The 17478-nt window shown below is 41.5% G+C and overlaps 1 protein-coding gene across 5 annotated transcripts in view; it reads right to left on the bottom strand.

The window, feature by feature from the left end:
- Positions 1–17478, bottom strand: part of LOC138740622 (mediator of DNA damage checkpoint protein 1-like) — a 104335-nt gene that overhangs the window by 72048 nt on the left and 14809 nt on the right. For all 5 annotated transcript variants that reach the window (XM_069893523.1, XM_069893526.1, XM_069893524.1 and 2 more), the window contains exons 4-5: positions 12012–12065; positions 9967–10023 (exon numbers count right to left, since the gene is read on the bottom strand). In XM_069893523.1, the coding sequence (XP_069749624.1) occupies positions 9967–10023; positions 12012–12065 (111 nt within the window). The remainder of the gene's footprint in view (positions 1–9966; positions 10024–12011; positions 12066–17478) is intronic.

Raw genomic sequence — 17478 nt, 5'->3', positions numbered from 1 at the left:
AAAAACAAGAATGACTAATATTGGTTAATATTGGTCCCTCTGTTCTTTTGCATTTATTACTAAAAATCTCATTTGAAGTATGCTAAACTGGATAGGGAAGAATTTAGCATCAGTAGAAGTCCTGATATGGTCATTAAATTACATTTAAATTAAATTTAGACAAACAGCACACTAACAGGCCATTTCAACCCAACTGTCCATGCTGCCTATTTACACCCAATTAACCAACACTCCCACCCTGGAGGAAACCAGAGCTCCTAGGGAAAACCCACGCAGGCGCGGGGAGAACGTATCAACTCCTTATAGACAGCATGGGATTGGAAACCCAGTCCCAATAGCTGGCGCTGTAAAGGCATTGTGCTAACCTCTCTGCCACCCTTTAACCTGTCCCCTCTGGCCATCACTATGCTGTTTCCATTTGCCTGCCTTTGGTCCATAACCTTCTAAATTATTTGTATCTACGCACCTATCTAAATGTCTTTTAAATATTATCACTGTACCAACAGCAAGTTAAGAGGCCATCCTGGTCCACAAGCTGCACCCACCAAATACACTAAATAACTTACCAATCTTGTACTTCTTTGGAATGTGGGAGGAAAGTCACGCAGACATGGGGAAAACATTCAAACTCCTTAAAGATGGATTCAAACCTGGGTTGCTGGCACAGTGAGAGCATTGCACTAACTGCCAAGCTGATTGTATCATGCAAAGTGCTTCTTCCACTCCCACTGGCAGCTTGTGCCACACATCCATCACCCTCTGTGTGGAAGCCCTGCCCCTCACATCCCCTTTAAATTTCATCCCTAAAACCAGTGCCCTCTAGTTTTCTGAAAAAGGTATAAATTTCACTCATCCTATACCCAGCAAATATCCCATCACATTGCCAGTTGCCTACTCAATTACTTCCCTCATCCCTGCTCCAACCACTGTGCCACAGTCCAGCTCTCTTTCACAAATTCCATCCATCCAACAAGGTTCTTCTCCAAAAGGCTGTTAGACACAAGAATAGGAAGAGAATGGAGGGATAAGGATCATGTGCATGCTGCAGAAATTGAGTTTAATTTGGCATCCTGTTCGGTGCAGACAGGGCCTGCTCTCGAGCTGTGATGTTTCATGTTCCATGCATCATCACTTTCTCCTATCCCCTGACACTGCACCCACTCCTCTTCACTTGAGTCCAATGACACACTTTCCCTTCTCTTTCTAAGCAATGATGAGTGGTAGCAAGTCCAGAACACTGACAAAGCTGAGCTGGATGTTTACCTGTTCTTGATTCTGTGGGCTGCTTCCCCATCTGTTTTAGGGGCTGTTATGGTATTATGTCTGTGTTACTTGGGAGGCTTCTTAAATAACTTAGGGATGCAAGATTCAAATAACAGAAGAGACTTTACTTACTGATGCCTTCCAACATCTCAGGAAACTGTTCACACACCATATAACCACTTACAGCATAGAACAGGCCAGTTCGGCCTTACTAGTCCATGCCGTAACAAATCCCCACCCTCCTAGTCCCACTGACCAGCACCCAGTCCATACCCCTCCAGTCCTCTCCTCTCCATGTAACTATCCAGTCTATCCTTAAATGTAACCAACGATCCCGCCTCAACTACATCTGCCGGAAGCTCATTCCACATCCCTACCACCCTTTGCGTAAAGAAATTTCCCCTCATGTTCCCCTTATAATTTTCCCCCTTCAATCTTAAACCATGCCCTCTAGTTTGAATCTCCCCCACTCTTAATTGAAAAAGCCTATCCACATTTACTCTCTCTGTCCCTTTTAAAATCTTAAACATCTTTATCAAGTCCCCCCTTAAACTTCTACACTCCAAATTTAGCCTCACCAATGCCTTGTACAATTTCATCATAACCTCCCTACTCTTGAATTCAATACTCCGATTTATGAAGGCCAACATTCCAAATGCCTTCTTCACCACACCATCTCCCTGAGTATCAGCCTTGAAGGTACTATTTACCATAACTCCTAAATCGCTTTGTTGCTCTGCACATCTCAATAGCCTACCATTTAATGCATATGACCTATTTCGATTTGCCTTTCCAAAATGTAACACCTCACACTTATCTGTATTAAATTCCATCAGCCAATTCTCAGCCCACACCTCCAGCCTTCCTAAATCACCTTTTAATCTACAGTAAACTTCCTCACTGTCCACAACACCACCAATCTTTGTATCATCCGCAAACTTGCTTACCCAACTCTCCACCTCTACTTCCAGATCGTTAATATATATAACAAACAATAGTGGACCCAGGACCGATCCCTGAGGAGCTCCACTAGTCACCGGCCTCCAATTGGACAAACAATTTTCTACCACTACTCTCTGACACCTCCCATCCAACCATTGCTGAATCCATTTCACTACCTCCTTATTTATACCTAATGCCTCCACCTTTTTTTCTAACCTCTTGTGGGGAACTTTGTCAAAAGCTTTACTAAAGTCTAAATAGACAACATCCACAGCTTTCCCTTCATCAAGCTTTTTTGTAACCCCCTCGAAAAACTCACAGGTTTTTCAACCATGATCTACCCCTGACAAAACCATGCTGATTACTCCCTATCAATCCCTGTACCTCCAAATATTTGTAAATACCATCCCTCAGAGCACTTTCCATCAACTTGCCCACCACAGACGTCAGACTCATGGGCCTATAATTCCCAGGTTTACATTTGGACCCTTTCTTAAACAGCGGAACCACATGCACAACCCTCCAATCCTTTGGGACTACCCCCGTGGCCAGTGACATCCTAAATATCTCTGTTAATAGCCCCACTATCTGTCCACAAGCCTCCCTGAGTGTCCTTGGGAATATTTTGTCCAGTTCCAGAGATTTATCCACCTTTATCTTTTTCAACACAGCCATCACTACCTCCTCAGTTATCCTTATATGCTTCATGACCTCCCCATTATTTTTCTTTACTTCAACTGGTTCAATATTTTTTTCCCTAGTGAATACCGAGGCAAATAAATCATTCAAAATTTCCCCCATTTCCTTTGACTTCTCACTCAGCCTACCCTCGCTATCTACAAGGGGTCCAATTTTATCCCTCACTAATCTTTTAATGTACCTATAGAAACCCTTTGGATTTATTTTTACTCTGTCTGCCAAAGCCTCTTTGTACCTTTTTTTGGCCTTTCTAATTTCTTTCTTAAGATTCCATCTACACTCCTTGTAGTCCTCCTTCAAATTCTCAGCTCCCTGCTCTTTATACCTCTTGTACACCTCCCTTTTTCTCCTAACCAAATTTCCAATATTCTTCGAAAACCAAGCCTCCCAATGACTTCCAGCCTTTCCTTTGATCCTCACTGGGACATATCTGCTCTTTTTTTAATATCTTCCATTTTTTATTTACATGTACATATACATACGCCCCACAGTTGGGCACTACAGATACTACAGTGAGAAGAGTGTATTCTTACGTGGTTACAAAACAGTTCACATTTTCCTTACTATATAATATCCCTCTTTCACAAGATAAAGAAAAATTTAGTGTTTTTTTATCACTTTCTTTCCAGTGCAACTTAAATAACTGAACTTGTACACTAGTTTATTTACACTATTATTTTTAAATAGTTCTTATTGATATCGCTCTGGTGTCAGTATGTTGCTTCGCCATCTTGTTGATTTGGCTGTGACTGTACACGTGTAGGTGATGTAGCTTGTTTGCTTCACTTGACAACAGCTGTGTTGATGTTTTGGTATTAGTGGTTGTGGTCTCTTCACTTGATATTGTTGTTACAGGTTTTGCTGGTATTAAAGCTTTCTGCTTCATCACATCTTGTGTCGTCTGGATGTGAATTCTGCTCCTCCTCAGCTGATTGCCAGCGTCTATCTCGACAATGTATGATCTTGGTGTCTCAGCTTCTCTGATGATCTTTGCTGGGGACCATGTTTTCAACAACAGCTCTTGAATATCCACATGCTGCCCTCTGAAGAGTTCTGGCAATGTTTGTGCCTGTTTGTTGTAATGCTGGTGTCCTTCTTCTGGTTTCCTCCTGGTCTTCTGGAGGGTTTATTTTGCTTGATAAAGTTGTTTTATATCTCCTGCCATTTAGAAGTTCTGCTGGAGACTTCATGAGAGCCCTTAAAGGTGTTGCTTGTAATGATAGAATAGCTAGGTATGGGTCTTCATTTGTTTCACGACATTTAACTAGTATGTGTTTTACTGTTTGCATTTGTCTTTCAATGAACCCATGACTTCTGGGGTAGTTGGGGATGATGTAGTGATGACAAGCCCTTACTTTGAAGCTAGCTTTTTGAATCCTTGTGATGTGAACTGTGTTCCATCGTCACATATTACTTGCTCGGGTATTCCTTGTTCAGCAAGGAGCGATCTTATTTCTGAGGTGATAATTGACGCTCTCAGGTTTTTCACCCTTTTGACGAATGGAAACAGAGTAGTTACAGGCTACTATTAAATACGACTCTTGATTCTCAGTGAACAAGTCTGTTCCCACTCTGTGCCATGGCCTGTAAGGTACTTCTGTGGGAATCATTTCCTCTTTTTGTTGTGTGTTTCTGTTGATGCTTTTGGATATCTTCTTTGTCTGGATCTCATAATTGACAGAGATCAACTGCAACTCCTGGCAGCTATCCAGAGCTAGAAATGCTGGCCCATCTGCATCTACCATGTAGAATGTAGAGAGGATGTTCTTACCCTTATTGATCTTAGCTCTCCCTGACTGCTTGATCATGAGTCCACCATAGGCCATTAATGTGACATTTTCGGTTTCCAATGCACCTTCTTTTGGATACCCTTTTATGATATTCTCTTGGAACATCTGACGGTAGAGTCTGATTAGAAGGACATTGCTTTGCCATCCAGTATTCAGCTTCACCTTTAGGTTAAATATCGTAGGCTTGTTCTGGATTGTCCTCTGTATTTGGACCCTTGTGTGCAACTCGCTTCCTTCTTTCATCTCACCCAACATCTCATAAAGGTGTATGGATTCTATGTCCAGTATCTGGGTGTTGGAGTCCTCATTGTGGTTTCCTTTTATGTGGTGGATCTTCTTGTCTTCTTTCTTCACAGGTATTACTGTTTTCTTCATACCAGACTGGCACATCTTCGCCCAGTGGTTTGCTTTACCACAGGTTCTACATTCAGAACTGTATGTGGGCATTTGTTTCAGTCCTCGAAGGGGTGTTACCTGCCGCACTTCATGTAGGTCTTGGGGGCTTGCACTTTTCTGATTGTGTTCTTTATAGCATCAACCCTTCCTTCTCTTTGCTGTGGGTGGGTCTGCATAGATAGGGATTTCATCTGCATCCTCGTGGCTTCGAAGGCTCTGGCTGCATCTCTAGCTTCAGCAGCTTCAAGCTATCCTTCCCAATAAGAGACTTTGCACTTCAGGATGGAAACATCCCCATATTAGTTGATTAACTAATCTTTCCTCTATTTCCTTAAATCTCCATTTTACAGCAACAATTTTTAATCTAGTGAGAAAATTATCAACAGTCTCATCAGTCTCTTGCATTAAGCCTTGATATTGACAGTGTTTAATTCTATGATTAGACCTGGGTTCAAGATGAGAAGCAAACTTTGCAAATATCTGCTCTGGATCATTTTCTCCACTGTAAACTCCCAGCTATTAAATAAGTCAAGGTCTCACTGCCCTATCCAGAGAAGTATATAACTGACCTTCTCCTCAGCTGTTGCATTCTAAAAATAGCTTTTGGATGATAAATTGCACTTCTGCTGAAACTTTTTAAACGATTCAGCAATGTCTTCAGCCTCCCAGTGCATCACTGGGTAAACTGCAGTTGCTCCAGCCATTCCTTTTCAGTAATGTGCTTTCTTTTCTTCTTCCTTTTCATATTTTAGAGACTTACAATCAATTGTATGGCTTTATTCTTGTTCTCTTATACTGCTGCCACCATGTTATGTCTCTGTGTTACTTGGGAGGCTTCTTAAATAACAGAGATACAAGATTCAAATAACACAAGAGACTTTAATTACTGATAGAAACATAGAAGATAGGAGCAGGAGTAGGTCATTCGACCCCTTGAGCCTGCTCTGCCATTCAACGAGATCATGGCTGATCTTAAAGTTCAGTACCCACCTTCTCTCCGTAACCTTTAATACCCTTATACTAAAGAAATATATCTAATTCCCTCAAATATATTTAATGAACCTGCCTCCACTGCCCTCTGTGGCAATGAATTCCACAGATTCACCACCCTCTGGGTAAAGAAATTCCTCCTCATCTCGGTCCTAAATGGTTTGCCTATTATCCTCAAACCATGGCCCCGGGTTCTGGATTTTCCCATCATTGGAAACATCCCATCTGCATCCATTCTGTCCAGTCCTGCCAGAATTTTATATGTCTCTATGAGATCCCCTCTTAATCTTCTAAACTCCAGCGAGTACAATCCCAATTTGCGCAATCTTTCCTCATAAGTCATTCCTGCCATTCCAGGTATCAGCCTGGTGAATCGCCTCTGCACTCCCTCCATTGCAAGAACATCCTTCCTTAGATAAGGTGACCAAAACTGCACACAATACTCCAAGTGGGGTTTCACCAAGGCCCTGTACAGCTTCAGTAAGGTATCCTTGTTCCTATACTCAAACCTTCTTGATATGAAGGCCAACATACCATTTGCTTTTTTAACCGCCTGCTGTACCTGCATGCTCACCTTCAGAGACTGGTGTACAAGTACCCCTAGGTCTCTCTGCACTTCCCCATCTCTTAATCTATTGCCATTCAAATAGTAATTTGCCCTCCGGTTTGTATTACCAAAGTGGATAACCTCACATTTATCCACATTGTAGTGCATTTGCCATGTATCTGCCCAGTCCCTCAATTTATCCAAATCACACTGGAGCTTCCTGACCCCCTCTTCCGTGCACACAACCCCTCCTAGCTTAGTGTCATCTGCAAATTTGGAGATATTACATCCAATCCCCTCATCCAGATCATTAATGTAAATTGTGAACAGCTGGGGTCCCAGTACAGATCCCTGTGGTACCCCACTGTCACCGCCTGCCACTCAGAAAACGAGCCATTTATCCCAACTCTCTGTCTTCTACCTGCCAGCCAGTTCTCAATCCACATCAATAATTTGCCCCCAAACCCATGAGGCTTGATTTTGGAAGCCAGTCGTTTATGCGGGACCTTATCGAAGGCCTTTTGGAAGTCCAGGTACACCACATCCACTGGGTCTCCCCCATGCCTTCCACCATCTCAGGAAATGGTACACACACACACACACACACACACACACACACACACACACACACACACACACACACACACACACACACACACACACACACACACACACACACACACACACACACACACACACACACACACACACACACACACACACACACACACACACACACACACACACACACACACCCACCCACCCACCCACCCACCCACCCACCCACCCACCCACCCACCCACCCACCCACCCACCCACCCACCCACCCGTGGTGCACTACAGTGAGAAAGGTGTATTCTTACGTGGTTACAAAATAGTTCACATTTTCCTGACTAGATAACACATGGCAAAAACGTGGTTTGTAAAGTTATCTTGTGCTCATTCTAAATAAACAAAGATTATACACTTTGTAACTCTGTCTCAAACTGGATCAAAAATAACATAAAATTGTGCTCTCCATCAATGGGAAGATCTGTAAAATGTAAACATACACCTGCAGTATCTGGAGTGCCACTGTACTTGATACTTGCAGGATTAAAAGAACAATTGGAGAGAATTGAATGCAAATCAAGCTCGTTTATTATTATCTGACTGTATATGTACAATCCGATGAAACAGCACACACAAAAAGACAATGCACAGTACATAATGATCACATAAATGATCAAAATAAGTATATATAAATATTTTAGCAAGATTTTCACGGATACAGGATGCTGTTCATGGTTTTCATTTGCCTTGGGTTTGTAGCATTTGATTGAAATCCCTCCATTGGCTCTATTTTTGCACCAATGGACAAAAGTGTAAAATCTATGAGTTTGGAACTTGCCTGTTCAATGGTGTAAAAATAGGTACTGCAAAGTTGAAATAGTGTTAATGACACATTAACCAATTTTCTGCCAGCATCTGGGTACCTGTCGACAATAATGTAACATAGGAAAAGACTGTCCTGCTTTTGAAGGATGATTTTGCACTCCAGAACTCCTCTCCAACACAATGGCCAAGAAAGCACACCAGCGCTTCTACCTTCCAGAAGCCTGAGGAAATTTGTCATGTCATCTGCATCCCCCAACAACTTCCCAGGTGCATCTTTGAAAGCATCCTGTATTGGCGCATCACTGCATGGGATGGGAACTGCTCCTCCCAAGAACACAGCTCAGACTATCACATACCCCCTCCCCTCCATCAACTTCATCTACTGTATAACTCCTGCTGCCTTGGAAAAAAAACCAACATATTAAAAGACTCATCCAACCCTGGTCAAACTCACTTCACCTCCCTCCATTCAGGAAGAAGATTCACAAGTGTGAGATCATGCAAGAACAATTTTCTGCATAATTTTTAATTTTTAAAAAATTCATACAGCACTGTTACAGGCCAATTCCGCCCTACGAGGTCTGTTTTAAACTCCTGAATGAACCTAACATACCAACTCTCTTTAACTTAGCACTTTTGTACTCTGGTTACTGGTCTGCTCACAAAAAACAAACCCTCTATCTTGGTATATGTGACATTGAACTTGAACATTGGTCTGAATGATGACATATTTCTATAATAGATCACTGAAGGTTCAGGCACTCAATGAAACAGTGACATTATTAATAGCTGCATTTATAGTCTGCCTACATTTTGCTCAAACCTTGATGAATGACTCAAGCCTGAAATATTAGTTTTGTATCTTTACCTTTGCTAGATAAAATATCCAGTTCGTCCTGCTGAGTTTTTCCAGCATTGAGCTTTTACCTTATAGTCAAACTGCTTCACTCCATGACAGGCTCACAGCTCACATAACATTTGCACTTTGCATCTTCAGACTAGTGGCTGCAAGCACGGGGACCAGGTCACTCCAACTTTCCCACAGGGCAGTCTCACCCACATCTGTTGATAAACGGTCCATCACAAATTCTACTGAACACTGCTGCACTAGAGAGGTTACTGACTGGAAAAAAAAACCCCTTTAGTCAGTCACATTGGGCTGAGGCATTGTGTGCCCTGAAAGCTTTCCAAAAAGGCAGGCACTTCAGCATCTGGCTGTAGTGCTGAAGGACCCTCTGTCAGGTGGACTCTTTCAAAAGGTGGGTGAAGAAGAATGATCAATGTTTCAAGGAAAATCCCACTCTCGACAATGGGTTTGAACCAAAACATCGACTAATCTCCTTTCCCCTAATACGTGTTTTATTACCATGGCATGGATAGAAATTCCATTCCCCTCCTATCCCATAAATTCTATTCCAAAATAATCCTCTCATTATGACTACCCTGGAGACTGAAGACCGCCCTACTTCCCCACATCAACCAATTGATCCCTTGGAATTATGTCTCTCCCACCATGCGGAATGACACATATTCCAAGTCACCTCCTTTCCATTAAGCAAGCCATTGTGCCTAGGGAATAGGCACAATGAGAAGGAAGTCCCCCAATGTTGTCCGCCCCACGCTCTCCCCATTCCTCACACCTGTCCTTTTACCTCTATCTGCCATCTCTCCTATTAGTCACACTTACTTCTTATTATGGTCTCTCTCTCTACCTCTCCTGTCTTCATCCCTACTTCAGTTCCAGTTATGTCTCTCACCATGTTTCACTTGAATAGCAGTTAGTGGCAGAAGATCAGTAATATTGCTGAACTGAAGAAGGGCTCAGGCCTGAAACATCAGTGTATATATCTTTACCTCCTATGGATGCTGTGAGACTGGTTGAGTTCCTCCAGCATTTCTGCATTTTTACTACAATCACAGGGTCTGCAGACATTTGGCTTTCACTCCATGCTGATTAATTACCTGGCATGTCTCCTGATGAGGGCTCTTCAATTAATTCAGATTCAGGAGGTGCAAACTCTGTTGCAAGGACATTTCAAAAATATCTTGGTTAGCAAAATCACAGTTTTGATCTGTTATGATTTACAAGTGTTGTACTGATTAGAATTTTCAGTCCCAAACAGTTTTGAAACTTCTACAAGGTAAACTCTCAGATATTTCAAAGTATCTCTAATGGCATTTTCTTGGAAACACCCAGTTCAATCACACAAAATTTTCCTTCAGCATAAATAAACAGTATCAATACCCATTACACATGCAAGGATCCACGGACACGTTCTGTGGCCTTGTTTTATATATACACACATATTCAGCACTCATTTAGTCCACCAAAAATGCTTAAAATAAATATTGAGTTATGACAGCTTCCCCAAAGCGCAGTCATCCCTGGTAGAACATAGGAGGCAGAAGCTACCCTTCCAGGATATGACCTGGTTACAGATGTTCACCAGGGATGCCTGCTCCCAGTACTGGTCAGGACAATATTCCATCAGCAAAGCAAGAGCCAGTGGAGTGTTGTGTAGCGGTATCAGGGCAGTGATAGCTTAAAGGAAGTCATATGCAGTAAGACAGCTAGGGTTAGGAAGTTGGTGATTGAAATTCTGCAGATGCTGTGATTATAGTATAAACACACAGAGAGCATTAGGAAGTTGTTAGGATTTGGATAATGGTTAGGAAAGAATAGAGGTGGGAAAGTTGATTCCACTTATAGCTGAGTCTAGAACTAGGGACATAGTGTCAAGATTGGAGAAGTACAATTTTGACAGAGACAAGGAGGAACTGTTTCTCCCAGAGAATGGTAAATCTGTGGAATTTCTGCCCAAGGTAGCAGGAGCAGCTGCCTTTAAAACACAGATAGATATTTACATATGAGGGGAATTAAGGTTTACGGGGAACAGACGGATAAGTGGAGTTGGGTCATCTTCCATGATCTTATTGAACAGCAGAGCAGGCTTGATGGGCCAAATGGCTGACTCCTCTTTTTTATCTCCTTTTTGTTGTTTTTTTTTAATCATTTCATTATTAATGATCTCTTTAGTTTAATTTTGATTATTTGTTCCAAAGGATTTTATTTTGTGGTAAATAATGCATCTTTTTAAGCTTGAAATCCAGAGGATTAAAGGTTCAAAGTTCCTTTTATTGTCATGTAATAGTACATTAAAAATATAATATACAAGATACACTTCAATTTTTATCTGCTATAAGGAAAACAAAGTGACACCATGAGCATTGTCCGGCACCCCTAATAGGAGAAAGAGAAGCAAAGGGATATCCTTCAGAGACACTGACTGTCCGTGGATTCATCTCTAGTGCTCCTGCATCCTCTGTAGCTGCATAGACTCCTGTTTGATTCAACGGCAACCCAAGCTCCAGATCCAAACCTCCGACACGACCAAGAAGCCTTCAGTGCCTAAGGCACTTCAGAAGCCCTATTTGCCCTCAACACCCTCCTGAATCCAAATTATATAAAGATATTAAATCAAGATCAAATCCGTTTATAATAACAAACTGTACTAGAATGTAAAGACCAGATCGAGGACTTGCACGATCTATGGCTGGGATTTCTTCAACAGGAAAGAAAATCTTGTTTATTTGTTTCCCATTTTTTACTTTTCTCTGCTTGTCACTGAAAGTTGCATCTTCCATTATTCAAGGACACAAATTCTCTTCTTGTGTCCCACAACACAATCTTGAAAACTCAGAGATTCCATAGAAAGTAAAAAATAACCAACATTTCAAGCCTGAACCTTGACAAAGGGCCCAGGTCCTAAACGTTGGGTACTTTTTGCTTCCTACTGCATGATCCACTGAGTTTCTCCAGCACTTTTGGGTGTTGCACGGAAATCCAGATCTTTCTCCAGCTCATGTTACTAATTTGTCAATAGCTCATAGGTTTTAATAACAATGCTCCGATGATGCTGCTTTGGGGATAAAAGGATTAAGAAATGTTTTGAATCATAATTTTGATTCAATGGATGAATAGCTAAGCAATTTGTAGGATTATTTACCTTCAAAATATGGGACTTCTGTGTGAATCTCCTCTCTATCTGGACCCTTGAATGCTGTAGAAGAGAAAACACATTACCAAAATGAACAAATATGCTGGCTCAAAGGAGTAATAAAGATAAAGGTTCCATTATTATCACGTAATGCTACATTTAGGATGTAACATACATAAAATTCTTTAACTTTGTCTACAATAAGGCAGACAGTGAGTCACCACTTTGTTCACTGCCCCTCACAGAAACCTACACCACCTAGTGTTCCTAAATGGTTCTCCCTCCAAGTACTTACCAGGCCTGAGCCTGCTTAGCTTTCGCGATCAGACAATCTCAGACGTATTCAGGCTATTAGGCAAATGGGTTCTGTTTTTGCAGGCATCCAGGAATTGAATTTGTGTACACGTTGGAAAATACACAAAAATCACTCGATAGTCTGATCATAACTCCAATGTTGTAATAAATGGTGTCAAAAACATGCAAAAATTATCAAAGAAATTACTAAAATTGGAGAGGAAAAGTAAACTTGATCTGCCATTCATAGGGATCAATATTGTACCTACATCAGAGTTTTGAGTTCAGAGTTCATTCAAATATATGTATGTTCCAGCATTCGTAACCTGGGCATTGCCTGTACTGTCAACTATGATACTTACTGTCTACATCTAAGTCAGAGGGTCTCATAAGCAACAGTAGACCACCCAGTCCTTTGTGCCTACTTTGCCCATTCACTAAAACTGTGGCTTATCTCCAATGGTTAAAATGATATAGAGGATAAAGTTATAAAAAACAAGAATGACTAATATTGGTTAATATTGGTCCCTCGGTTCTTTTGCATTTATTACTAAAAATAATCTCATGTTATGTATGCTAAATTGGATATGGAAGAATTTAGTATTCAGCAAAGATCCTGATAGGTCAAGGTACAGAAAAATCCCCAGTATCTGGAATTCAATCAATTGGCAACCCAAGCAACCAGAAAAAAAATTGAAGAAATAAATAAATTTTAAAATTTTAAATAAATAAAAATTTTCTTTCACTTTTTTCCTTGCCAGTTCCAATATTTTCTCATTCGTTGTATATCATAATAGTTTTATTTGTACGGAGCGCGGTTTCTGATTTGGCTGCGGCTTTGGCGCCAATATCTGTGGGCTCTTTCGATCTTTATTTCTTCTTGGAGTTCTTCCACTCCCAAGATCTGTGGGATCCATCTTTTTATAAATCCTTTTATGTCTGCTCCTTCTTCGACTTCTTTTACGTCCACTATTTTTATATTATTTCGTCTGTTGAAGTTCTCTATAATATCAATTTTTTGGGCTAATAAATTGTGTGTTTTCTTAATTTCTTTATCTCTACCATCTTTTCTCTTAGCTCAATCACCTCCATTTCCATGCCTATTACCTCATCAATTATTTTTCTCATATCTGTCATAGCTTTGTATTTTTAAATCTGTTTCTTGTATAGTTTTTTAATAATACTGAACTCGGCCATTATTGTGTCCATTAGTATCTTTATTTGATTATCAAAATATTCTTCATCAAGTCTATTTCTGTTTTTTTTTCACTTTGCATTTCTTCCTGTAAGGTTTTATCTTTATCTTGATTTTCTTTCTCAATTTCTATTTCTGGGTTCTGTGTGGTTCCTTTTTTTGGTGATTTCACTTTTACAATTTCTCTAACTGCCGATCCAGCGTCTTGCTGTTGGCGTTCATTTCTACCATTTATTTTAATATTATTTTTACTATGTACATGTGAGGACATCTCCTCCATGATCCCTCCGACTGTCAATGGAGCATCCTGCCGTCGGCAACCATCTTCACTGGCTTCTCATATATTATGCGTATCGCGCATGCGTTGGGATTTCTTTTTTGGATTTTTTCAGCCACCGATCGAGAACATTCTGGGGGACGTCGTTGTTTATCAACTTTGTTGATCAGGCCATCTTCTTTAGGAGAGTTCCCTGCTTCCGGATATCAGCAAGGCCTTCCTTTTTCTGGTGATTTTTTAAAACTCTTGTTTAGTTGATATTGTTAACTTTTCTTTCTTTGGTGTCATCTCTAAATCTTTTATCTTATGATTTTTTAGTATTTTTCTTTTCTGCCTTGTTTTTTGATCTATTTTTTAAAACTTTCTCTGAGGAGGGCTGGTTTTCCCCGGCCACCCACTACTCCATCACATGACCCCTCTGCTGAAATTTAAATAAAAGTTTAAAACTGTAAAAGTAAATGTTTTCCAAAGCAATACACAACCCCTTGGTGCCCTGCCTACAGCAGCTGCTAGAATAAAGTTGGCTTGAATAAAATGGCTTTCCCCCTATAGTCAATATCAAGTTTACTACCTCACCATCTCTCCATGAATAAGAGTGACTGATCTTTCCTGACCAACCTCCCATGTGGGACCTTTTCAATGGCCTTACTAATGATGAAGCTTTTCCTTCATCAATTTTTCTGGTAACCTCTGAAAAACTCTTTAAGATTGGTTCAACATGACCTACCATGCTCAAAGCCATGTTGACTATCCCTACCATTCATCTATTACAGAGTGGGCAACCTTTTACCATGTTTGGGCCGGATGGTATGTCACTAGTTGAACAGTGGGCTGCACTAATGCTACCACAAATGAAATAAATAAATAGAATGAATACAATAATACATTTCAGGTCAGGGAAAGCATCTTCAAATCTGGAAATGCACCAAAAATCACGAGTTAGACTTTGAAATGACACAATTTTTAAAAAAGTTTAAAAAAAAATTAATCACAATGAAAACAAAATAATTAACCCAAAAACAGACAGTAACGAGAGGGGGAAGAATGTCACACTGGAGAGGGGGAATGTCATACAAAGAGAGGGGACTCTCACATAGAGAGAGGGGCATGTCACAGAGAGATGATGAGTGACATAGAGAGGAAGTGACAGAGAGAAATTTATGCACAGATAAAGGAGAGGGCGGGGGAGGGGGAGGGGAATCTCGCACAGAGGGCAGAGGGGTCTCCAGTGCAGAGGGTGGGGTGATATATCTACAACAGAGAGCAGGGGGTGTATCCACAACAGATGGCTGAGGGGGGGGGGGGGGGGGGGGAACTCCAACGTACCGAGACCAGGCAAGAAGCACACAGAGGAAGGAGCTGTACATGGGGGGGAAGGGGGGGGGTGGTAGAGAGCATCTCACTGAGGAGGGCAGATGTGTACCAAGCAGGATAAATTTGGATCATAGGCTGTAGATTGTCCCCCACCCATCTTGATTTATTACATTTGAAATGGATGCGAAGTTGCCATCTTAAAACTGAATCCTCTGGTAGACTTGGAACATCACGGTGTAACAAAATCAAATTCAACACAGGAGAACTGGCCAAACTGCTTCAGCTGGAGGCAGCTATTAAACAAGAGAATACTCAATTCAAAGCAGGACTCTGCCTGTGACACAGGAAATTGTAATGCCACAGATAAAAATGCAGGGCAGAGAGCGTGCTGAGAGCTGGAAAGATGGAGATAGTGAGATGAAGTCTGTGAAATATTTAAGATTGTAGAGTGTTGAGGGAATCCAGTTTATTCATTTGTGTTTCACGGTTTACATAGCTCTGGGTTTCTCTGGATGCGAACAGGTATGGATGTGTTACCCATAATCCTGGTGAAGGGCAAGTGTAATTCACCAAAATAATGTCCATTACAAAGTGACTTTGCCGCAGGGCCTTGTGGAATAACAATAAAGCCCCAAAACAAAGGGAGAGTGGCAAAAATTTGGATGGAGACGGAGGATAAAAAGCAGTTGCAAAGAAGGAAGGAGTTTGGAGAGCTGGAAAAGGTTAGGGAGAGAAATCCAGAGCAAAACATCCATGCCATCCCCATTCAGACAGACAGACACACACACACCCTACCTCGACTCCAGCCAACTGCTGCCAGACAACATTCTGGTGGATCATTACCGTCACACCCCGGACTCATTCTCTTCTCCCTCTTCCCATTGAGAAGAAGGTTCAAAGTTTGAAATTGTGCATCAACAGACTTAAAAACCGTTTCCTCCCCCCACCTTCACCATAAGGATCCTGAATGAAACCCACCATAGTGCTCTCATGCCGTCCTCGCCTAGTGCTAATTGATCATCCCTTTCACTCTGTAAATTGTGCTCTTTACATGGCTGTACGAATGTTAGGAATAACCTGTTAGACTGCTCACAGAAGAACCCTTTTCACCACACTGGGCATAATGAGACAATAAACAAACATTTGCCTTTGAGGCAACACCAGCCACTGCTGGATCAGAGCCGAGAAGAATTAGCTGACCACAGATAATCGTGGTAATAGGAAAGATGATTCTTACAGTGGCAGGAGAAGCAAGATGATGAAGGGGTGTGTAAATCAGGGTCAGTGTTTAAGTGACTGCTGATGCACGTCAGCAAGCAGGTAGCTGGTGTGAGCTCAGGTATTACAGACTTCAGGTTCCGAATCCTTTCCTGACATGTGCATAATACACAAAGTATGTTTTCATTTGTTCACCGTAAAGGCAAAAAGAGTGCCCACTAATCCAGTTCCCTGTCAAGAAAAGAGAGTCCCTTCAGAGACATTGGGTGTTGTGGATCCTGCCATCTTCTTCAATGCTGCCACCTCCTGCCCCCGTAACCTCCATAGCCACACGTCTAATCCAGTCCAGTGGTGAACCCGATCTCCTGGCGTCTGAGTCCCCCCCTCCTCCTAGTTCTGAACCAAAACTGTCAGCACCCCAAAGCTCACCATCAGCATCCTCACAACAACTGATCCTGATTACTGGTTCCCATCACCTGTCTCCAGCAGCCCGCAGCCTGGAGGGAGTTGCTCAGCCACTGTGTTCCTCACAGGTCCACTGATGTAGTCTCCTATTCCTTCTGCTTTATCCGACAACATGAATGGTAGAGATGACCTGTTTGCTGCTGAGTTAGACCCTTCTCACAGAGCCAGGGAATGTGTGACAAGTAAACCAACAAATTTGCTGAAGTGCAAGAGGCTGAGGAACCAAAAGGCTAGTTTTATAGAGGCTTCTAAGATCACCACAGGCATGGAAAAAGTGAATACTTAGTCTTTTTCTGGGGTATAAGGTTTAAGTTGAGAGGGGAGTGATTTAAGAAGGTCTTGAGGGGAAATTTCTTCACTGAGGGCAGTCCATGTCTGGAATGAGCTGTCAGAGGAAGGTATAGAAATTGAACAATAACAACATTCAAAAGACATTTTGGATAGGAAGGATATGGTCTAGAATGCAGGCAAATATGATTAGGCTAGAATGTTTGCATGGGCCAGTTGGGCCAAATGGTCTTTTCATGCTGCATAGTTCAAGGTCTTTAAAGCAGCCATTCTCAAACTTATTTTGGCTATACTCCCTTTAGACTCTGCCCAGATTTTATGGGCTCCCTTCTCTGTGAAGCAGTCAAGTTTATTTCAAATTTAGACATACAGCACAGTAACAAGCCATTTTGGCACAAGATTCCATGCCATTCAATTTACACCCA

This window comes from Narcine bancroftii, chromosome 8, assembly GCF_036971445.1.
Source record: "Narcine bancroftii isolate sNarBan1 chromosome 8, sNarBan1.hap1, whole genome shotgun sequence".
Classification (NCBI taxonomy): Eukaryota; Metazoa; Chordata; class Chondrichthyes; order Torpediniformes; family Narcinidae; genus Narcine; species Narcine bancroftii.
Note: the sequence above shows the minus strand (reverse complement) of the source record. Positions and strands in the feature narration are given on the sequence as shown.